Below are 16,710 nucleotides of genomic sequence, written 5' to 3'. Positions count from 1 at the left end.
CATGGACAACCCGGCCCGCCGGCCCGAACCCGAAGCCCGACATTCGGGCCGGGCTCGGGCTCCATTTTCTGACCCGAAGCCCGGCCCGAAAGCCCGAATAAAGCCCGAAATATATATAAAACATAATTTATTTGAAATGTAGGTATAATAAATTAATATAATAACCAAAAAATAATTAATTTAATTAAGAAATGTCACTGTTCATGTACTTCGGGCCGGGCCGGGCCGGGCTCGGGCTTGGGATTTTTTCTTCAGGCTTTGTCAAGCCCGGCCCGAACTTGACCCGGCCCGACGTTTGCCCGGGTTTATCTATGAGTGTACCAACTCTACTTATCAAGCCTTGAGCAAGTACTCCCTTGCCTTCGTGGGAAGTACATTGCCTTGTGAATTCTTGCACAGCAGACCGGAGAAGACGAGCTGCCGGCTGACCTTGGGCCGAGGGCCACTTGTCACAGGTTCCGGCCCATGCAAATTGCGAGGTCGTACCGTCAGGCCGGGCCAGAACAAACCAGCGCCAGCATCACGGACCACGTGAACAAAGAAGGGAGCCCGTAAACCTTACACGTCACTGCACCAATCCACCTCACCTGAATCATCCACCCACCACTTCCACTCCGGCAGAGCGCACCCGGACGGCGGAGAAAACAAACCATGGCCCCTCCCGGTCCCGGCCAACTGCTCCCCTTGACCCGCTCGCTCCTGCCTCCCTCCGCTCCCCCCTTCCTCTCCGGCCGCCGTCGCCTGCCCCCTCCCGCCCGCGCTCAAACCTCGCGTCCGCCTCCATGGCAGCCCCGCCGCCTTCTGTGTCCCGCTCCCCTCCAGCCGCTCCGCCCTCTCGCCAGGCACAGGACCCGCCCCGTTGCCGCGCCTCCTGGGGCCTCCGCCGCCGGCGGAGGCGAGGCGCAGGCCCTGGCGGCGGAGTTCATGACGTCTGAGAGGGTGAAGGTGGCGGCGATGCTGGGGCTGGCCCTCGCGCTCTGCAACGCCGACCGCGTGGTCATGTCCGTGGCCATCGTCCCGCTCTCCCAGGCGTACGGATGGACCCCTTCCTTCGCCGGCGTCGTGCAGGTTCCCAGCTCTCGCTGCCTCTGTTTGCTGTTGATTGTCTGCACTACACTACACCACTATTCCATCAGTGACTGAACGCAGTTGTGTAACTGTGTTTGGTGATAGCATGCTCAACTGCGGCGATTAAGGTTTAAGCAGGTGGTCCAGTGCTCTATTGCCATTACGGTTTAATACTTTAACGGTGGCATGGCTCGGATGACACGCTGGTATAACATTTAATACATTTTCCACTAAATCAGTGACTCACATGTTAATTCTTTCAGTTTCTTCATCCATATGATACGCCATGCATAGTTACCTCCCTTGGCAGCTGTAAAGTAATGCACAAACTATTGCATTTGACAAAGCACGGAAGTACAGATGACTGTTCACCTTAACCAAACCATGGAGTGACCACTGCCTATACTGTTCTAGTTTTCTACATGACTTTGTGCCTCTTCCTTGAACGATGTGGTGATGCATTGTGTTTTTGATGCTTCATACAGTCGTCCTTCCTTTGGGGGTATCTGGTATCACCTATAATCGGTGGAGCGCTTGTTGACTACTATGGCGGGAAGCGAGTCATGGCGTATGGTGTGGCTTTATGGTCCTTCGCTACATTCCTTTCCCCTTGGGCGGCTGCGCGCTCACTTTGGTTGTTCATCTCAACGAGAATTCTGCTCGGTGTTGCAGAAGGAGTGGCATTGCCATGTATGAACAATATGGTGCTGAGGTATTTCTTTTGATTTCTGTAATTTTTTGTCACTTGATCAGTCTTCACGCTATTACCAGAACCTAATATTTATATTGTTTTTGTTGCCCTGCCCGTCAAGATTTATGAAAACCTTTACATTGGGCCTTTTCTTACAGGTGGTTTCCTCGTACTGAACGATCTAGTGCTGTGGGGATCGCGATGGCTGGCTTTCAGCTTGGAAATACCATCGGCTTACTTCTTTCCCCTATTATCATGTCACGAACTGGAACATTTGGACCCTTTGTCATTTTTGGTTTGTTTGGATTTCTGTGGGTGCTGGTGTGGATATCTGCTATAACGGGAACTCCTGGTGAACATCCTCAAATATCAGCATATGAACTAGAGTATATAACAAAGGGTCAGAAACTGGTGAAACCTCAAGTTCAAGGTGAAAGACTAAGAAAGATCCCTCCGTTTAGAAACCTACTTTCTAAATGGCCGACCTGGGCTTTAATTTCTGCAAATGCTATGCATAGCTGGGTAACTCCTATAAACTTAACTCTTGGTTAGACTGTGCCATGTGAAGAATACTGTTTATGGGTAATCTCTTGAGGGCTGTGTTATTTTTTCAGGGCTATTTCGTCATCCTTTCATGGATGCCAGTGTATTTCAAAACCGTAAGCCTGATTCCGCTGCATGTTTCTAGACTAAATAAACTGATTCTCCCTGTGGTTTATTAAATATTTCCTTGGTGGTCAGATATTTCATGTCAATCTGAGAGAAGCTGCATGGTTTAGTGCAATTCCCTGGGTCATGATGGCAGTTTTAGGTTATGTGGCTGGTGTTGTATCAGACGCACTTATCCGAAATGGCACAAGCATTACTTTAACTCGGAAGATAATGCAGGTGTGTTGCTGAAAATTTTCAGGTTAAAATAAAAGTGAAGAATCATCATTGTGTTTTTAGTTTGTTTTATTGAATAAGATCTTGAGTACACCTCCACATTCTTACCAAACATACCATAATTTTGTGATATGATGTGCATTAACTATTGGCAGCTGGTTTCACAAGACATCAATCAGCATATGTTAAATTTGTAAGCTATTGTATGTTTGGAATGCAAGGAATGGATATTCTCAAAGCAACCTTACATATGTTAAATTTGCAAGCTATTGCATGTTTGGAATGCAAGGCATGGATATTTTCAAAGCAATTATTAACATAGGTGACCCTTCATGAACAACAACTTTACCAATCTACCCTTCTTTTTGTTATCCAGCTTGGCTAAATTATAGTCAGAGCTGATTGTACATCCGTAACACAATTCTCACAATGGTAAATCACAGTAGAATACTCTGGTGAAAATGCCAAGTTTTGTGCTACCACCTGCCGTTTATTTAATTAATTGATTTTGAAAATCAAATTTGTCATCTCAATGTGGATATATGCTCCTGGGATTAAATCCAAGCTTTGACCCTTTGATATTTTTTCGTGCAGACAATTGGCTTTGTGGGTCCTGGTATTGCTCTTATTGGCTTAAATGCAGCAAAGAGTCCAGCCATTGCTTCAGCTTGGCTAACTATTGCTGTTGGTTTGATGTCCTTTGGTCACTCAGGATTCCTTGTAAATTTTCAGGTGTTTAAACTTGTATACATTAGTTCAGTGTGCGAAGCAGTCACATTTTTTTTAATATCATCCCTCCACCCCTACCCCCTCCCCTGACACCCAATTTGGATTCTCTTTCCCATCTGATGGAACTAATTTTTAAATTCTTACCAGGAGATCGCCCCACAGTATGCTGGAGTGCTACATGGTACTAAATAAGTTCCTTGTGCTCCCTGTGTTTTAGTTATAGATTTTGTGCATGTGCATTACTATATTTAATCTATGTTTGTGTGCTAACAGGAATGGCAAATACGGCCGGAACATTTGCTGCCATTTTAGGAACTATTGGAGCAGGATTCTTTGTTGATCGGATGGGTTCTTTCCGTGGATTTTTAACATTAACATCACTTCTATATTTCAGCAGTGCCCTGTTCTGGGATATCTTTGCCACTGGAGAGCGTGTTGATTTTGATGGCACTAGCTAGCATCGAGGAATACATAGTAAACGATTTGATGATTCACTGGGAGTATTGTGCCATTATCATATGGGATAGTACCGAAAATTTCCATGAACCGAGAGATGAGCATTACACATCTGTACTACAACATCGTGTGCTTCAATGTAGTGGAAGTATGCGGTGAATTGTCTTATTGTGGAAGCAGAGTTTCAGAGGTTGAGATCATGTGAATCTTTCTGATGCGCAAGTCCAAAATGTGAATTTCAGGAGTCAATGATACCTGAAGCATGCCAGAGAATAAATGGCGGTGTAGGAGTTGTACTTTAGGGGTGGCAAACTGGCAATGGCAGTGGTAGAGATTGAAAATAATTGCCAGTATGGTCGAATGGCTTGATCTAGCATAGTTTGGTGAGGCAAGAGTTGCCCTTGTTTAAAATGGCTAGCAGATGTACTGCATGATGCCATGATTAGTGAAAAGGTGAGACCAGGAACTCACAAACGAAGTGGGGAACCTGTTGAGGGTGTAAAGACAGTAATACAAGTCGTGGAGGGCATTTAAACTCATAATGTGAGGCTACTGTAAAGATGTTCACTTTAACTTGAGCCGGCGTTTCATGCTAGCTGTCCATTGACCGAAGGAGAATTATAGTTATTGCAATATCTTACTGATTATAAATGTGCGAAAAATATTGTATGGTACTTGTAACTAGTATCAGCATACCCAGTCCCCCCAAATATTGATGTGCTGTGAAACAGAGGGGTCGCATTGAGTTCTAAAACGCCAGTTGGAGCTCCCCGCTGATGCGAAACAGGGTTAGGGCGTCAAAATGCCTTGAATAAAAGAAAAAGAAAAAACAGCTGCTGTGCAATCATGGACGAACGTGTACATCCTGGTCATATTGACTCTTACTGAAAGAACAAACACCAAACTACCTGAAAATCAACTGCTGGTCATATTGACTCTTACTGAAAGAACAAACACCAAACCTGGAAATCAACTGCTGGGGTGGCGTACGACATCGTAACGGCAAGTCATCCGTCAAGGGCCTGAACCGTCTAGATGATCAACTCAAACTTTCCTGTGGCAGCAGAGAATGTAATGCTTCCTTAGCTCGGGTTAGAACTCCAGAATAGAGGAGGACACAGGATGAAGCCTGGTGAACTTCTCTCTGGCCAAGAATCTGAAGGCTCGGTCTCTGAATCCTTCAGCCATTTTAAATTTCTGGTCTGTGAAGGGTTGTTATCACAGACGACATCAGGGCTCCACTGGTTTGACTTGAGGCCCAGACAAGCATTCCTTTCATAGTTATTTAGAGGTACCCACCAGGTCAAGCTTGAATCAGTCCATTGCGTAATGTGTAACAAAGTTCAAGGAAAGAACCGGATGAACTGCCACCTGCTTCTGTGAGAGCAGGTTTCAACGCCATCTTCTAGCCCCTTCGGTTATGCAGTCAGTTTGATCCCCAAAAAAGAAAGTTATGCAGGCATCACGCCATCGAGCACTCAGGACGGGCCATGGAGGAGACCTCTCTGCCTCCAACCATAAGTTTCAGACAGACCCTGTCTTCTCCAGGACATCCACCTATACACCTCCTTCCAGTGTGCCTGAGGAGAAGGCCAGGAGCAGGAAATCATTCTGGGAAGAAGCTGCTACGACGATTGCCGGAGCATGCAACTGCTTTGCTCCTCGCCAATCTGAAATTAGGGAGGGCCATGTCAAACCCTCAGAAGATGCTCCTGATGTGTCCACTAGTTCCAGTAAGTTCAGCTTTCTTTCTTCATTCCTCCATCATGTGCATGTTATCCTGCAACTGCATATGCCTCTGCAAATTTGAGCTGGTTCAAAAGAAAAAAAGGCATGTATACAACAGCACCTAGTCAAATGACATGCGGAAGGCCTTCAAAATTTAAACCATGCAAAAATGCAAAATTGTAGCATACAACAGCAATGAGGACTCAATCCTGATCAAGGCCATAACTTCTGGTTAAAATCACATAATATGGCATGATGTTTCGTCTACCACCAAACCAGCATGTTAAAAGCTTTTAGAGAATCACAAATTGCCACCTTCTCTGTCCTGTTTCCATTAATCTTGGGCATGTATGTTAATTCGAAATCCTTCAGGTTAGAATTGTACTCCCTCCGTCCGGAATTAGTTGACGCTCAAACGGATGTATCTACGTCTAGATACATCTGTTTGAGCGACAACTAATTCCGGACGGAGGAAGTAGTTCAATTAATTACAGATAAGAAATTTAAGGTTTTCAATGGTTTATAGCAGTCTCAAGAATTTCATCAGTAAGCAGCACAAGCACTAGTCAAAACAAGTCATGGCAAGACCAGTTCTCATATCAGGAAGTTTGCCTGGCTACTTCAAACTTCAGTGAACAGAACAAAATTGGGAAAGGAAATTTTGGCACTGTGTACAAGGCGAAGCTCAGGGATGGATCCATGATAGCTGTAAAGCGAGCTAAGAAGGTTTGTGGGCGAATATCTTACCACTGGAAGATCACATCTATACTAACAAATTACTTCGAGCAACCAAATGAATGAAATCCTTCCATATAACATCTGTAATTGGCAGAATATGTTTGACAGGAACCTAGCGGCAGAGTTCAGGAGTGAAATCCAGATATTGTCGAAGGTCGAACACTTAAACTTAGTGAAGTTTCTCGGGCATCTGGAGCATCAGGATGAGCGCTTAATTCTGGTTGAATATATCAGCAACGGAACACTACGTGAGCACTTGGATGGTAGGTCAAATTTGCTTGAGGTCATCGTAATATTTTTAAAATGTGTGCAGATAGAGAACCCTGTAAGGCCGTGGAACTGGATGAAATCAAACATATTATAGTAGGTATTTTCATGTGCAAGTCACTAAGTAAATGTTTGCACTCATTTTTTTTATAACCATACCTGCTCAATGTTCCTTCTGTAACTTTGTTACTCAAGTCTTTTTGGGACTGAATGTATGACGTAGGTGTAATGCTATTTCTCTCACAAATTTCTACTAGAATAAAAGAATTTTGGGACCACAAACTTGCCACTATACAGGATCAAGAGGGGAACCATTGGCATTTTCACAGCGTCTCAACATTGCCATCGACATAGCTCATGCTGTTGCCTACTTACATGGATACACAGGTATTATGCTATACCGTATTTCTTAATTTCTGTATGACAACACTATGACCACTCAATTTCAATTAGCATATTTTGATGATGTCCCACAGAGTACAGTTTCCAAATTCAATATATTTGTTCACAAGCATGTTTTATATTACTTGCAAAATGTCTGTTGGACCTTCAAAGGGGGGAATTCTGCTACATTATGAACAAACTTGTAGATGTACTTTGCACATCAGCACATAGCATGTATATGTTCGTTTCCGCACTTACGTGAGATCACAAACGCACACATGGGCAAAGCCCTGAATGTCTAAACGAATCACCACAAATTTCAAAATTTATTTATCAGAAATTTGTTGATATTTTGCACATATTAAATTTCTGAATCCCTAAATAGTGTAGCTGCATCCACGACAGATACAAAATTATCGACATCCTAATGTCTGACGAATATTTCTGTATGATGGAGATGCAGACAACCCAATCATCCACCGTGATATCAAGCCGTCCAACATTCTCCTGACAGACCAGCTGAGAGCAAAGGTGTCCGATTTCGGCTTTGCGCGCCTATCCCCGTACGACACCGAAGCAACCCACATCTCAACAATGGTGAAGGGCACGGTAGGGTATGTCGACCCCGAATACCTGAACACGAACCACCTCACTGAACGCAGCGACGTCTACTCCTTCGGCGTCCTCCTCGTCGAGCTCATCACCGGCCGGCGACCCGTAGAGCGCAACCGCGGCCGCCAGCAACGCCTCAGCACCGAATGGGTAAAATCTCGACCCCTAGGTAACATTTTGTGCGTTCAAATGGACTGCGAGCAAGGTGTTCGACGGAATTACCTTGTGGACGCAGGCGCTGCGGAAGTGCAGGGAGGGTGACGTGGTGGTGGCGATGGACCCTCGGATGCGCAGGACCAGCGCGGCGGTCGCGGCCGTGGAGAGGATGATGGCGCTGGCGGCCGAGTGCGCGGCCCCGGAGCGCGCGGCGCGGCCGGCCATGCGGCGGTGCGCCGAGGTGCTCTGGTCTGTCAGGCGCGACTTCCAGCACGAGCAGCAGCGCGCCGGGGGAGCGGGAGCAGGAACGAGGCGGCGAGATGGCTCCACCGCCACGTACGGGTCGTCGTGTATGGAACAGTAGGAAAGATCGGGATGTTTGCCACTTTGTCTACGCGGCTATGAACATGATTTGGATTTTTATTTTTGGGTTTTATCAGTTTAGCCAGCGTCACACTACTCAATTTTGTCATTAAAAATTTTAACAACTAGAAAATATCATCCCTCCGTGAAATACGTGCTAAAAAATATCACTCGGCACCGTTATTGTTTGACCAAAGGTCATTAACCGGCGTGAAATGACCAAAATACGTTCGGACCCCACTTGCCAGCGCTCCCCTATAACCTGTGGATCCTAATTGTCATCACATCGAGAATTAAACTACAAGAAAAATAATGACACGTGGAGATTCGATCACTCTGCGCTCGACACATGGAAAGGATTTGCGACGCAGATTATCCTCTTCGATTGGCCGATTTGAAACCATAGGAACACATGTGTATTTGACAGACCTCGTTCATCGATCTCGAACATCACCGCATCCATCAAGGAAGATGCGCGGTACTAGGCCAAGGTTGGGGCAAGGGTTTGCTTAGAGTCCTCCTGATGTAATTCCCTAATGTGTTGTTGAGGGGCTGAGCAACCCCTCTAGCTGTTCTGCTCACGGTTGCTCCCATGCCGGCTTCGTGTACGTGGGTTGTAACTGTATAATTGTACTTTGATTTTTCGTTCTCTACCTATCAATGCAATGATACACAAGCTCTTGCTTATTCGCGAAAAAAGAGATTCGACCATTCGCGCGCGAAGCTATTTTTGCTTCTAGTTTCATTGTCCATATACTGAAACTATGATCCACACCTACAGTTATTTGTAGAGGGGGTGTTGACAAGTGGGGTTCAGGGATATTTGGTCACTTCACCCCGGCCAATGGCCTTCGACCGAATGGTAACGATGTTGAGTGACGTTTTTTAAGTGCACGTTTAACTAAAGGATGGCATTTCTGAATACATGAAACTTCTAATGGCAAAATTAAGTAGTATGACACAACTAATAGCAAAACTACTAGAAAAAACCTTTCTTTTTTCCTTTGCAAGAATGATTTGAGTTGATTAACTGTGAGGTCACACATGGTATCGTTAAGTTTATCTACAATACCTAGACTCTGCATTAACGGATTCAAACAACCATTTATTCAATATAGGTTGATTACAACTGTCCTGCGGCACGAACTCCTAAACAACGCATAACAAAAGTCACAAATAGATCATGTGGCGATAATACCTGAGTCATTGGTCAATTCATATTTTCACCGATCAACTCCTCCGCAAGTGTTTGATCTAACCGTGAACTTGAGATTTTTTTCCCATGCAATAGAGAACTCTATGCAAAAGTTTTAGCATAACTGCAATGTTCCCACCCATGATCATGTTAAAAGGCGTTCACTATGTTACAACACTTTAGACACGTCCTCAAAATCGAACTTTCTGAGTATGCAACAAAAACTTCTAACATCTCTATCAACAACAAAGGCACTCACTTTGTCTGGCTGGGCTACGACCCTCCAGAGCTCCCTGTTCTTTGTAAGGAGGATTGTAAGGCTGACTCTAAGTAATACAAGTTTTTACCCGCAAAAAAAAACAAAGGCACTCATTTTTGTCGATTCATGTTCGCGGTCCATGAATCTGGCTCTTGGGAGCTTCAACATAACCGGATTGGGTGACCTTGTATATGTTCCCCTCAATCCTGACATCTTCTCAGAGCTTGGTTGTTGTAGGGTGGAGACCCTAAGTGGAGATCTTTCACGAATTGGAGGGGGGTCCACGAAGAACGCGAAGAACACGAAGAACAAGAGGGCAAATCACAAGAGGAACACTCAAGAACAAGTCCAATCACACATTCACTAGACTCAAATCCACATGAGATCCACAAAGGTACATGAACAACAAGAGGAACAATGATACAAGGTAGAGTTCATCCCAAGTCCAAAGGAGATGAGGTCTTGATGATCTAGATAGATCCTTCCCTAGATGGGGTCTTGAATCCACTAGGGATCTTCTCCAAAGGAGGCCTTTAACTCCAATGGAGTGTCTCTCTCCCTCCCCCTCTCTCTCTCTCTCTCCCAAGAGGAGTCCCACAAGGGGAGGTACATGAGCTAAGCTCCAATGTGTAGTTCTAATCTTAGCTACCCTAAAATGGAGGAGGAGGGATATATATAGATCCAAGGCAAGGAAGGGGTAAGTGAGGGCGAAAAGGTAAAGTTACATGGGCCTTGCCCAAATCCGGCCCGCGGATGCACTACCGGACAGTCCGGTATGGGGGACCAAACAATCCAGTGGAAACAGAAACTTTTGGGCGTCCAGAAATTGTACTACCGGACTGTCCGCTTGGGGGCTGGACTGTCCGGTAGTGCAATTTCTGCACAGACCAAAACTGCTCTCTGGATGGACCGGACAGTCCGGTAGTGCAAATTTTGCACCGTCTTCTTCCGTCGTCGCTTCCAAGCTTCCCTCACGGACGGGGTAGGCGTACACTTGCGCTTGCACTCCTCCTCGTCATCCATGGTGCTCCGATGATACCTATATGCATGCACACGAGAGGAGTGTCAAGTAGTATACCATCCTCGAAGGGGTCAAGTGAACACGTGTAAAGGAGACGATTCACCTTTGTGTGTGTGAAGTAGATGTCACACGTGTCACTCGCCAAACGGACTCTTGACACGGTGAAGTCTGTAGGATGCTCCGCATCATTGGTGGTGTGCCCTCAATCTCCACCACAAGGTATCGATGGTGCTTTGGAAGAGGGGTCGGGGAAGGAGAGGAGCTTACAACAGGAGGGAGATTTGGAGGAGGAGGAGGAGACGTGCAACAGAAGAAGGATAAAACAAAGCTTTATCTCCTGTGGCACATCGCCCAATTCTTTTTTCGGTTAGATACATCAGCTGAATATGACCGCGCGGCTCAAAAAGATAGCTTGGATTCAACCCTGTAGGGAAATAATCAAGGGGCAATAAATGAACATATTATCCATCAAACATGCCTATTTTGAAGTCCCATCTAAATGTAAAAATGGAGAAATATTTATTGCTTTGATTAATGTCACCCTAAACCATATCGGACATGTTAGCCTTTAATTTAAATCATTTCCCCTTTTTTGAAATGCATCGAGGTCCCCTAATTGTTGTTGGTTAATGACATGACAATAAAGGGTGCTTTTGACCGAAAAGTACCCTTCTGCTCACGAGCTGATATGCACCCTCGTGAAAATTAAAATAAATAAATAAATAACTGATTTTTTAACAACATTGACGAATTCTGAACATGCTTGCAAATTTTCATGAATAAACAACATTTCAAAATTCGTAGAAAAAACAAAATTGAGGCTCCAAAAAGTTTGTTTCCTGGAGCATCAATTTTTTTATGGAAGCATTTTGGAATAATTTTTCTTCATGAAAAATTGCACGCACGTTGAAAATTCGTCAATTTTTGTCCCCAATTTTTTTTTATTTTTTATTCTTTTTTCGATTTTACTGTTCATGAGGGTGCATATGAGTTTGCGAGCATAAACTTCATGCCCGCTTTTGACATCATGTCCCTCTCAAAGATAGGATGTGTGGCTTCTACACAAGTAGACGTTGCTTGGAAGCATTTGAATGGTGGACGAGCCAAGAAGTCTGTAAAGTGTGAAGGTCGCCTACTTCACCGGAGTGTTGAACATGAACTTTGTATCCTAGCTAAAAGAGTAAAAGGGGGGCCTTTCTGGTCGGAGATGGTTGTGACCTTAGGTCTTAGTGTTCGAACATCCTCCAAAAAACATAGGATTACGCTAACAATTTGAACTTTGGGTGAACTACATCCTATGTCTTTGTGTTTGCGTTCCTTACTATTGCAATTCCCTTTCTGCAAAGTTAATTCATTAAAAATTGCATGCTAAGTTGTTTGTATGTAACGATGTAGCTAAAACTTGCTTTCAGATTGTCGATTTTGTCTAAGATAATTGAAACACCTATTCGTCCACTTTGGATGCCTACTAGGTCTTTGAATCTTGTATCGATCATCGATTGCCTATTCACCAAAGGATTATTCGGCAATGAATTTCCACAAATGATATTCCTGTCAACTTCTCTCCCAAAATGTTAGCGGCATGGAGAGCTACACAAATTTGGACGGAACTTATAGCACGGAAAGTTTTAAAGAAGCAAAGAAATCTAAATATAAGTATGTTTCCGCTCCAATTATAATCGATGGCCTAGTTGCCATTGTGATATAAATGTGGCTTCTACAGTTCTCTTGGTTTTGTTGTTGTGGTTGGTTGGGCAGCTTTGTAGTTGTGATGCCACTCATGCACCAAGGACCGCTAGTCAACAGCGAAACTTCACAGTATTGTGTATATATAGCTACTGTTGTGTGAACGCTCATTGCCAATGAAGCTCATCAAGTGACGGTTTGTGAACTTGCGGTTGCAAATCGAAGGAATGAGTTTGTGAAGAAGGCAAAAATATCCATGTCTTCCCTAGTGGCAAAAGGTCAATCGATGAACATTGTTTCAAGGTGACCTCTATAACTCAGTTTTCCCAAATCGGAGCATATTGATCCCTCTGTAGCACAGAAGCATGACGTTTTGGATATGTCTTTGTTTAAACTTTAAATTTTGGGCACATATAGCTTTCAATTATCTAGATTAGGGAATGGAAAACCATGTGTATAAATTTATCTTGAAAAGCATTTCTACAATAGTTAGCTTGTTTGGCTTGAACACATATACTCAATAGAAATTAGCGGTCAAAATTACATCTTCAAGACCGTGGCGATGTCTATTACTCCAACATGTATTTTTGTGATACAAAGGTGGAGTAGTAGTTTGAAGTCGAACCCATCGTGACCTGAGCTTGTTCATGTCTAAGATAATTGGTTTCGCAACCCCATAGTGTGCCTCAAACGTAAAGTACATCATTAGTTGCAAGACCTCAACAAACCGTAGATTCAGGCTCGGAATGAGAGTCCCAGCAAGTGGGTCGAGCTTCATCATGTCTGGCGAACGACGAGACGCAGCCAAAGGCGGGCTCTCAAAAACCTCTATCCGGTGCTACGCAGCACCGTCCATTTTGGTGATGAGTGAACGAACCAAAAGCACACGATCCGAGGCTACTCTGTCGAGCACGCGTCACCAGATTGGTCCCATGTCTGTGACAGCTCAGTGAACGACCAGCACGGACCTCGCGACGAAACCAGACGTGACACCCCCGCGGCGTCCCCATCTTTTCTTCCCGCGCGTGTAGTACGAGACTTATGAGACTGCGAGAGCGCCGCGCAACTGGCCCCTCGTCCCGTGCGTTTCGTGAGCCGCACAGTGTCTCGGCGCCGCTGTCACGTCACCTCCAAAAGGTGTCTGAGATATTTTTTTTAAGACGGTACGATCACATATTCTCATATACTCCTACATGATTTCGCAAAAAAAAAAACATATTCTCATATGCATGCACACGCATTTATCGCTGCGAAGGTGGAGCTCCTCTGCTCCGGTGCTGGGCGGGCGGCGAGGCGAGGCTGGTGGTGATGCGTTGAGCTGCGGGTTGGGCGCGCGGTGATCATGCGGGACGCGGGCTGGGCGTGCGCCGGTCGCGCGGGACGTGGACGCGCTGCGCCGGGCGAGCCCTAGCTGGATCTGCGGAGTGCCTACTGCGGGGTGGGGTCGTGGCCAGCGCTGCGGCGGAGGAGAGGGGTCAGGCGGGAGCGAGCTGTTCAGCGGCGCATGGGCTCTTCACGTGCGTCGCCGGCCGTCGGCTCGATGGGCTCCAGAGGACGGTGTGAGGCAGATCGGGCCCCGACGTCCTGTTCTGCGAGGTGGCTGCGATGACCGTCGGGCGCAAGGGGCTGGCGGTTATCCGGCGCGGACCAGTGGCAGCGATGGAGACCTGGGCCCCGGCGTCCAGATCTGGTGGCTGCGGCGGACGTTGGGCGTGTGGGGCCGGCGGTCGTCGGGCGTGTGTCTGTGGTGGTGGCCTGGCTCGGGTTGGTGGTTGGAGGTGCAACGTCGGGTGAAGACCTTGCTGCCAGTCTTTGGGCTGGGGCAGGCGACGGCGACGCCTGCGGGCGCCGCTTCCTTCTTGAAGGCGTCGCTGAGGCATTCCTGCTCGCTCCATCACTCAAGGCTGCTCGGGGGAAACCCTTGATCCCATGGGATCAGACGATGAAGGCGATGTGTGTCACGCCTCTTGGGGCATCGTTTCAGGAGCTCCTTACCGGCCAGGGGGACCAGTGATAGATGGAGGATGTTGTTTGTGCTGCTTGGTCGTGTCCGGCGATGAGGGAGGTTTGACTTCTGTGGCAACGATGACGGTGGTGAGCATTGTCGGAGGCGTGGCTTTGGTCATGGTAGTCGGCTCTTCTCCGGCGTGTCCGTGAGATTACCTCGGCTGCTTGTTGCTGTGAAGTCGAAGCTGCGGTGCGGGGCTCCGGTAGCGTACGATGACGAGCGACATGTGGTCCGTTCGGCGATCTCCTGTGACGCCAACCTTGCTTTGTTCTCTGTAGTTTCTCCGCTGGAGTCGGAGATGCGTTGTCTTGCGGTGGGCGGATGGCGTTCCGTCTTGTAAGTGTAGTGTTGTTCTGCAGCTAATAGGGCTGCCTTTTCCTTTTTCCTTTGATCTTCGGATCCTCCTCATGTTGTTTCTTCCGCTGCTTTCTGCTAAATTTAATTGAAGCCAGCAATTTGCTGGATCTTTCAAAAAATATGAATACTGTTGAGCCGACATCGCATATTAAAATTGATGAAGTCGCCCTAAACACCTCGTACTCGACAAAAATATCTTCTTTCATCAAACAAACATCGTCATATATATAAAAGTACGAGTATTAGTGCCAAATGTAAAACTTAAGGGCTCGTTCGGTGTCCTTCTGCTCCGCGTCTCCGCTCCTGGAGCGGACGGAGCTGCGGTTAGAAATTTCAGGCGGACGAAACGGTGCTTCCAGCTCCGTGTATTTTGAGGAGCTGATATATTGCCAAACAGGCCCTAAACCTCGACTGATTCTACCACGAGAAACATACCATATAAAGTACGCCTCAGTTGGCGATACCTTGGCCTATATATAGGCGCGATTTAGTACGTGATCTCGCGAACTAGAACGATAATACATAACTCAGAACTCAACGTCTGAAGCAAACTACTGCAAATCTATTTCTGCCTGCGAAAGAAAAGAAACTAAGAGCATCTCTAGCAAACCCCGTATAATGCCGACCCGTAAATTGCGTTTACAGTTCGTTGTAGATGAGATTTGCGGGTCGAATTCATGCGCTGCAGATTGACCCCGTATATGAAACTGTAAAACTAAAAAAAAGTATTTGCGGGAGAAATTTGCAACGACATTGATCGTACATTAGTTCATCTACATACTACATTGATCATACATAGTTCATCTACATACTACATTGACCATACATAGTTCATCTACATTGATCATATTAGTGGGGGAATCTGTGGGCCCGAGCCTAGCTACCAAAATTCGACGAGCTCGCGGCGGCGACGACGCGGCGGAGGAGCCGGAGGAGCTCAGTCCTCGTCGGAGGAGTCGAGGTCGATAAAGAACTTGGCCTGCTCCGCCTTCATGACGTGCAAGTCCGCCTCCTTGGACACGTGTGCCTGCGACGCTCGTCTGGAGGAACATCTGCTCGTACTCGAGCTCGCGGCGGCGGCGCGCTTCGGTCTCCTCCTGCTCCCTCGTCGACCGCTCCATGACGACGCGCTCTAGGTGCTCCTCCTGCCCCGGGGGAGGTAGTCCTCGGGGCCGATCACTCCTCGACGCGGCGGCGTGTCGGCCTCGAGCTTGATGGCGAGCGGCCCGAGCTCCTCCGGCTCTCTCTTCACCAGAGTGAGTCGCGAGCTCGAGGCGCCCGCGGACGAGCTCCCCGCGGCAGAGGAGCCGGAGGAGGCGTGGCGGCGGCGGGCGAGCTCGCGCTCGAACTCGACCAGCTCGCGGCGTTCGAACGCCGGCTACCGCGGTTGATCCACCTCCGCACGCCCCGCTTACGTGCGGCGTCGGATCTGGCGCGGCAGCGGCGCTCCGCGTCATCCCCAGAGCTCCCGTAGCCATCCTTGGCTTTTCAGGCTCGCCGGCGGCGAGAAATTGGGTGGAGGAGGAGGGGAATCGCGGCCGGTGGCAGCGGAGGCGGATAGGATTTGACCCGTGTCCGAGCGGTGAAACGACATATACAGCAGTGGGGAGAGAGTTTTGCGGGCCGCGGTAAATTTTTTACGGGCCGGGTCGCGGATACAGTATCTATTCTGGCCAAAAAACGGACCGAACCCGTATACTCGCCGGAATTATATGGGTTCTGCCCTTTTAGGGGTTTGCTAGAGATGCTCTAAGGGCATCTCCAATGCCGACACTTGAACACGTTTGTATCCGTTCAGACGCAGTTGTCCGGACCCTACAAGCCATCCAACGCCGACCCATCGATCCATGGAGTGGTTCAGACGACAATATTCTAGCAAATCAAAACCAAATTAGGGGGCTTTGCGGGAGTCTAGACACCAACCACGTATGACCCGACACCTCAGGCCCACCCAAAACTAAGGTGAAGCCCGCGCTTTTGTAGCCGGCAACACTGTTTCTATGGCAAAATCTGCCACTCTTTTTCCATCGCTCTCCACCCAATTCCCACACTTTTCCACCCACTCTCTTCTTCCATCCCGCCGCCGACGCATGGACCCGCAGGAGAA

General features: G+C 47.2%; 2 protein-coding genes across 3 annotated transcripts; both read left to right on the top strand.

The window, feature by feature from the left end:
- Positions 1–565: 565 nt before the first annotated feature.
- On the top strand, positions 566–4,462 carry LOC109785837 (probable anion transporter 3, chloroplastic). Its single transcript, XM_020344426.4, has 8 exons — positions 566–1,068; positions 1,554–1,780; positions 1,918–2,281; positions 2,374–2,418; positions 2,501–2,647; positions 3,239–3,376; positions 3,521–3,554; positions 3,647–4,462. The coding sequence occupies exons 1-8, from the start codon at positions 652–654 to the stop codon at positions 3,829–3,831; spliced, it is 1,557 nt and encodes a 518-aa protein (XP_020200015.1). The 5' UTR covers positions 566–651; the 3' UTR covers positions 3,832–4,462.
- Positions 4,463–5,021: 559 nt separating this feature from the next.
- On the top strand, positions 5,022–8,210 carry LOC109785838 (calmodulin-binding receptor-like cytoplasmic kinase 2). Of its 2 annotated transcripts, none has more exons than XM_020344430.3 (6): positions 5,022–5,562; positions 6,087–6,283; positions 6,390–6,558; positions 6,860–6,949; positions 7,410–7,708; positions 7,794–8,210. In XM_020344430.3, exons 1-6 carry the CDS (start codon positions 5,283–5,285, stop codon positions 8,076–8,078), a joined length of 1,320 nt encoding a protein of 439 aa, XP_020200019.1. In that variant the 5' UTR covers positions 5,022–5,282; the 3' UTR covers positions 8,079–8,210. The 2 variants fall into 2 exon arrangements, with proteins under 2 accessions (XP_020200019.1, XP_020200018.1); XM_020344429.3 differs by having other exon boundaries at positions 6,084–6,283.
- Positions 8,211–16,710: the final 8,500 nt, after the last annotated feature.

This window comes from Aegilops tauschii, chromosome 3 (assembly GCF_002575655.3).
Source record: "Aegilops tauschii subsp. strangulata cultivar AL8/78 chromosome 3, Aet v6.0, whole genome shotgun sequence".
In the NCBI taxonomy this organism is placed as follows: domain Eukaryota; kingdom Viridiplantae; phylum Streptophyta; class Magnoliopsida; order Poales; family Poaceae; genus Aegilops; species Aegilops tauschii.
Note: the sequence above shows the minus strand (reverse complement) of the source record. Positions and strands in the feature narration are given on the sequence as shown.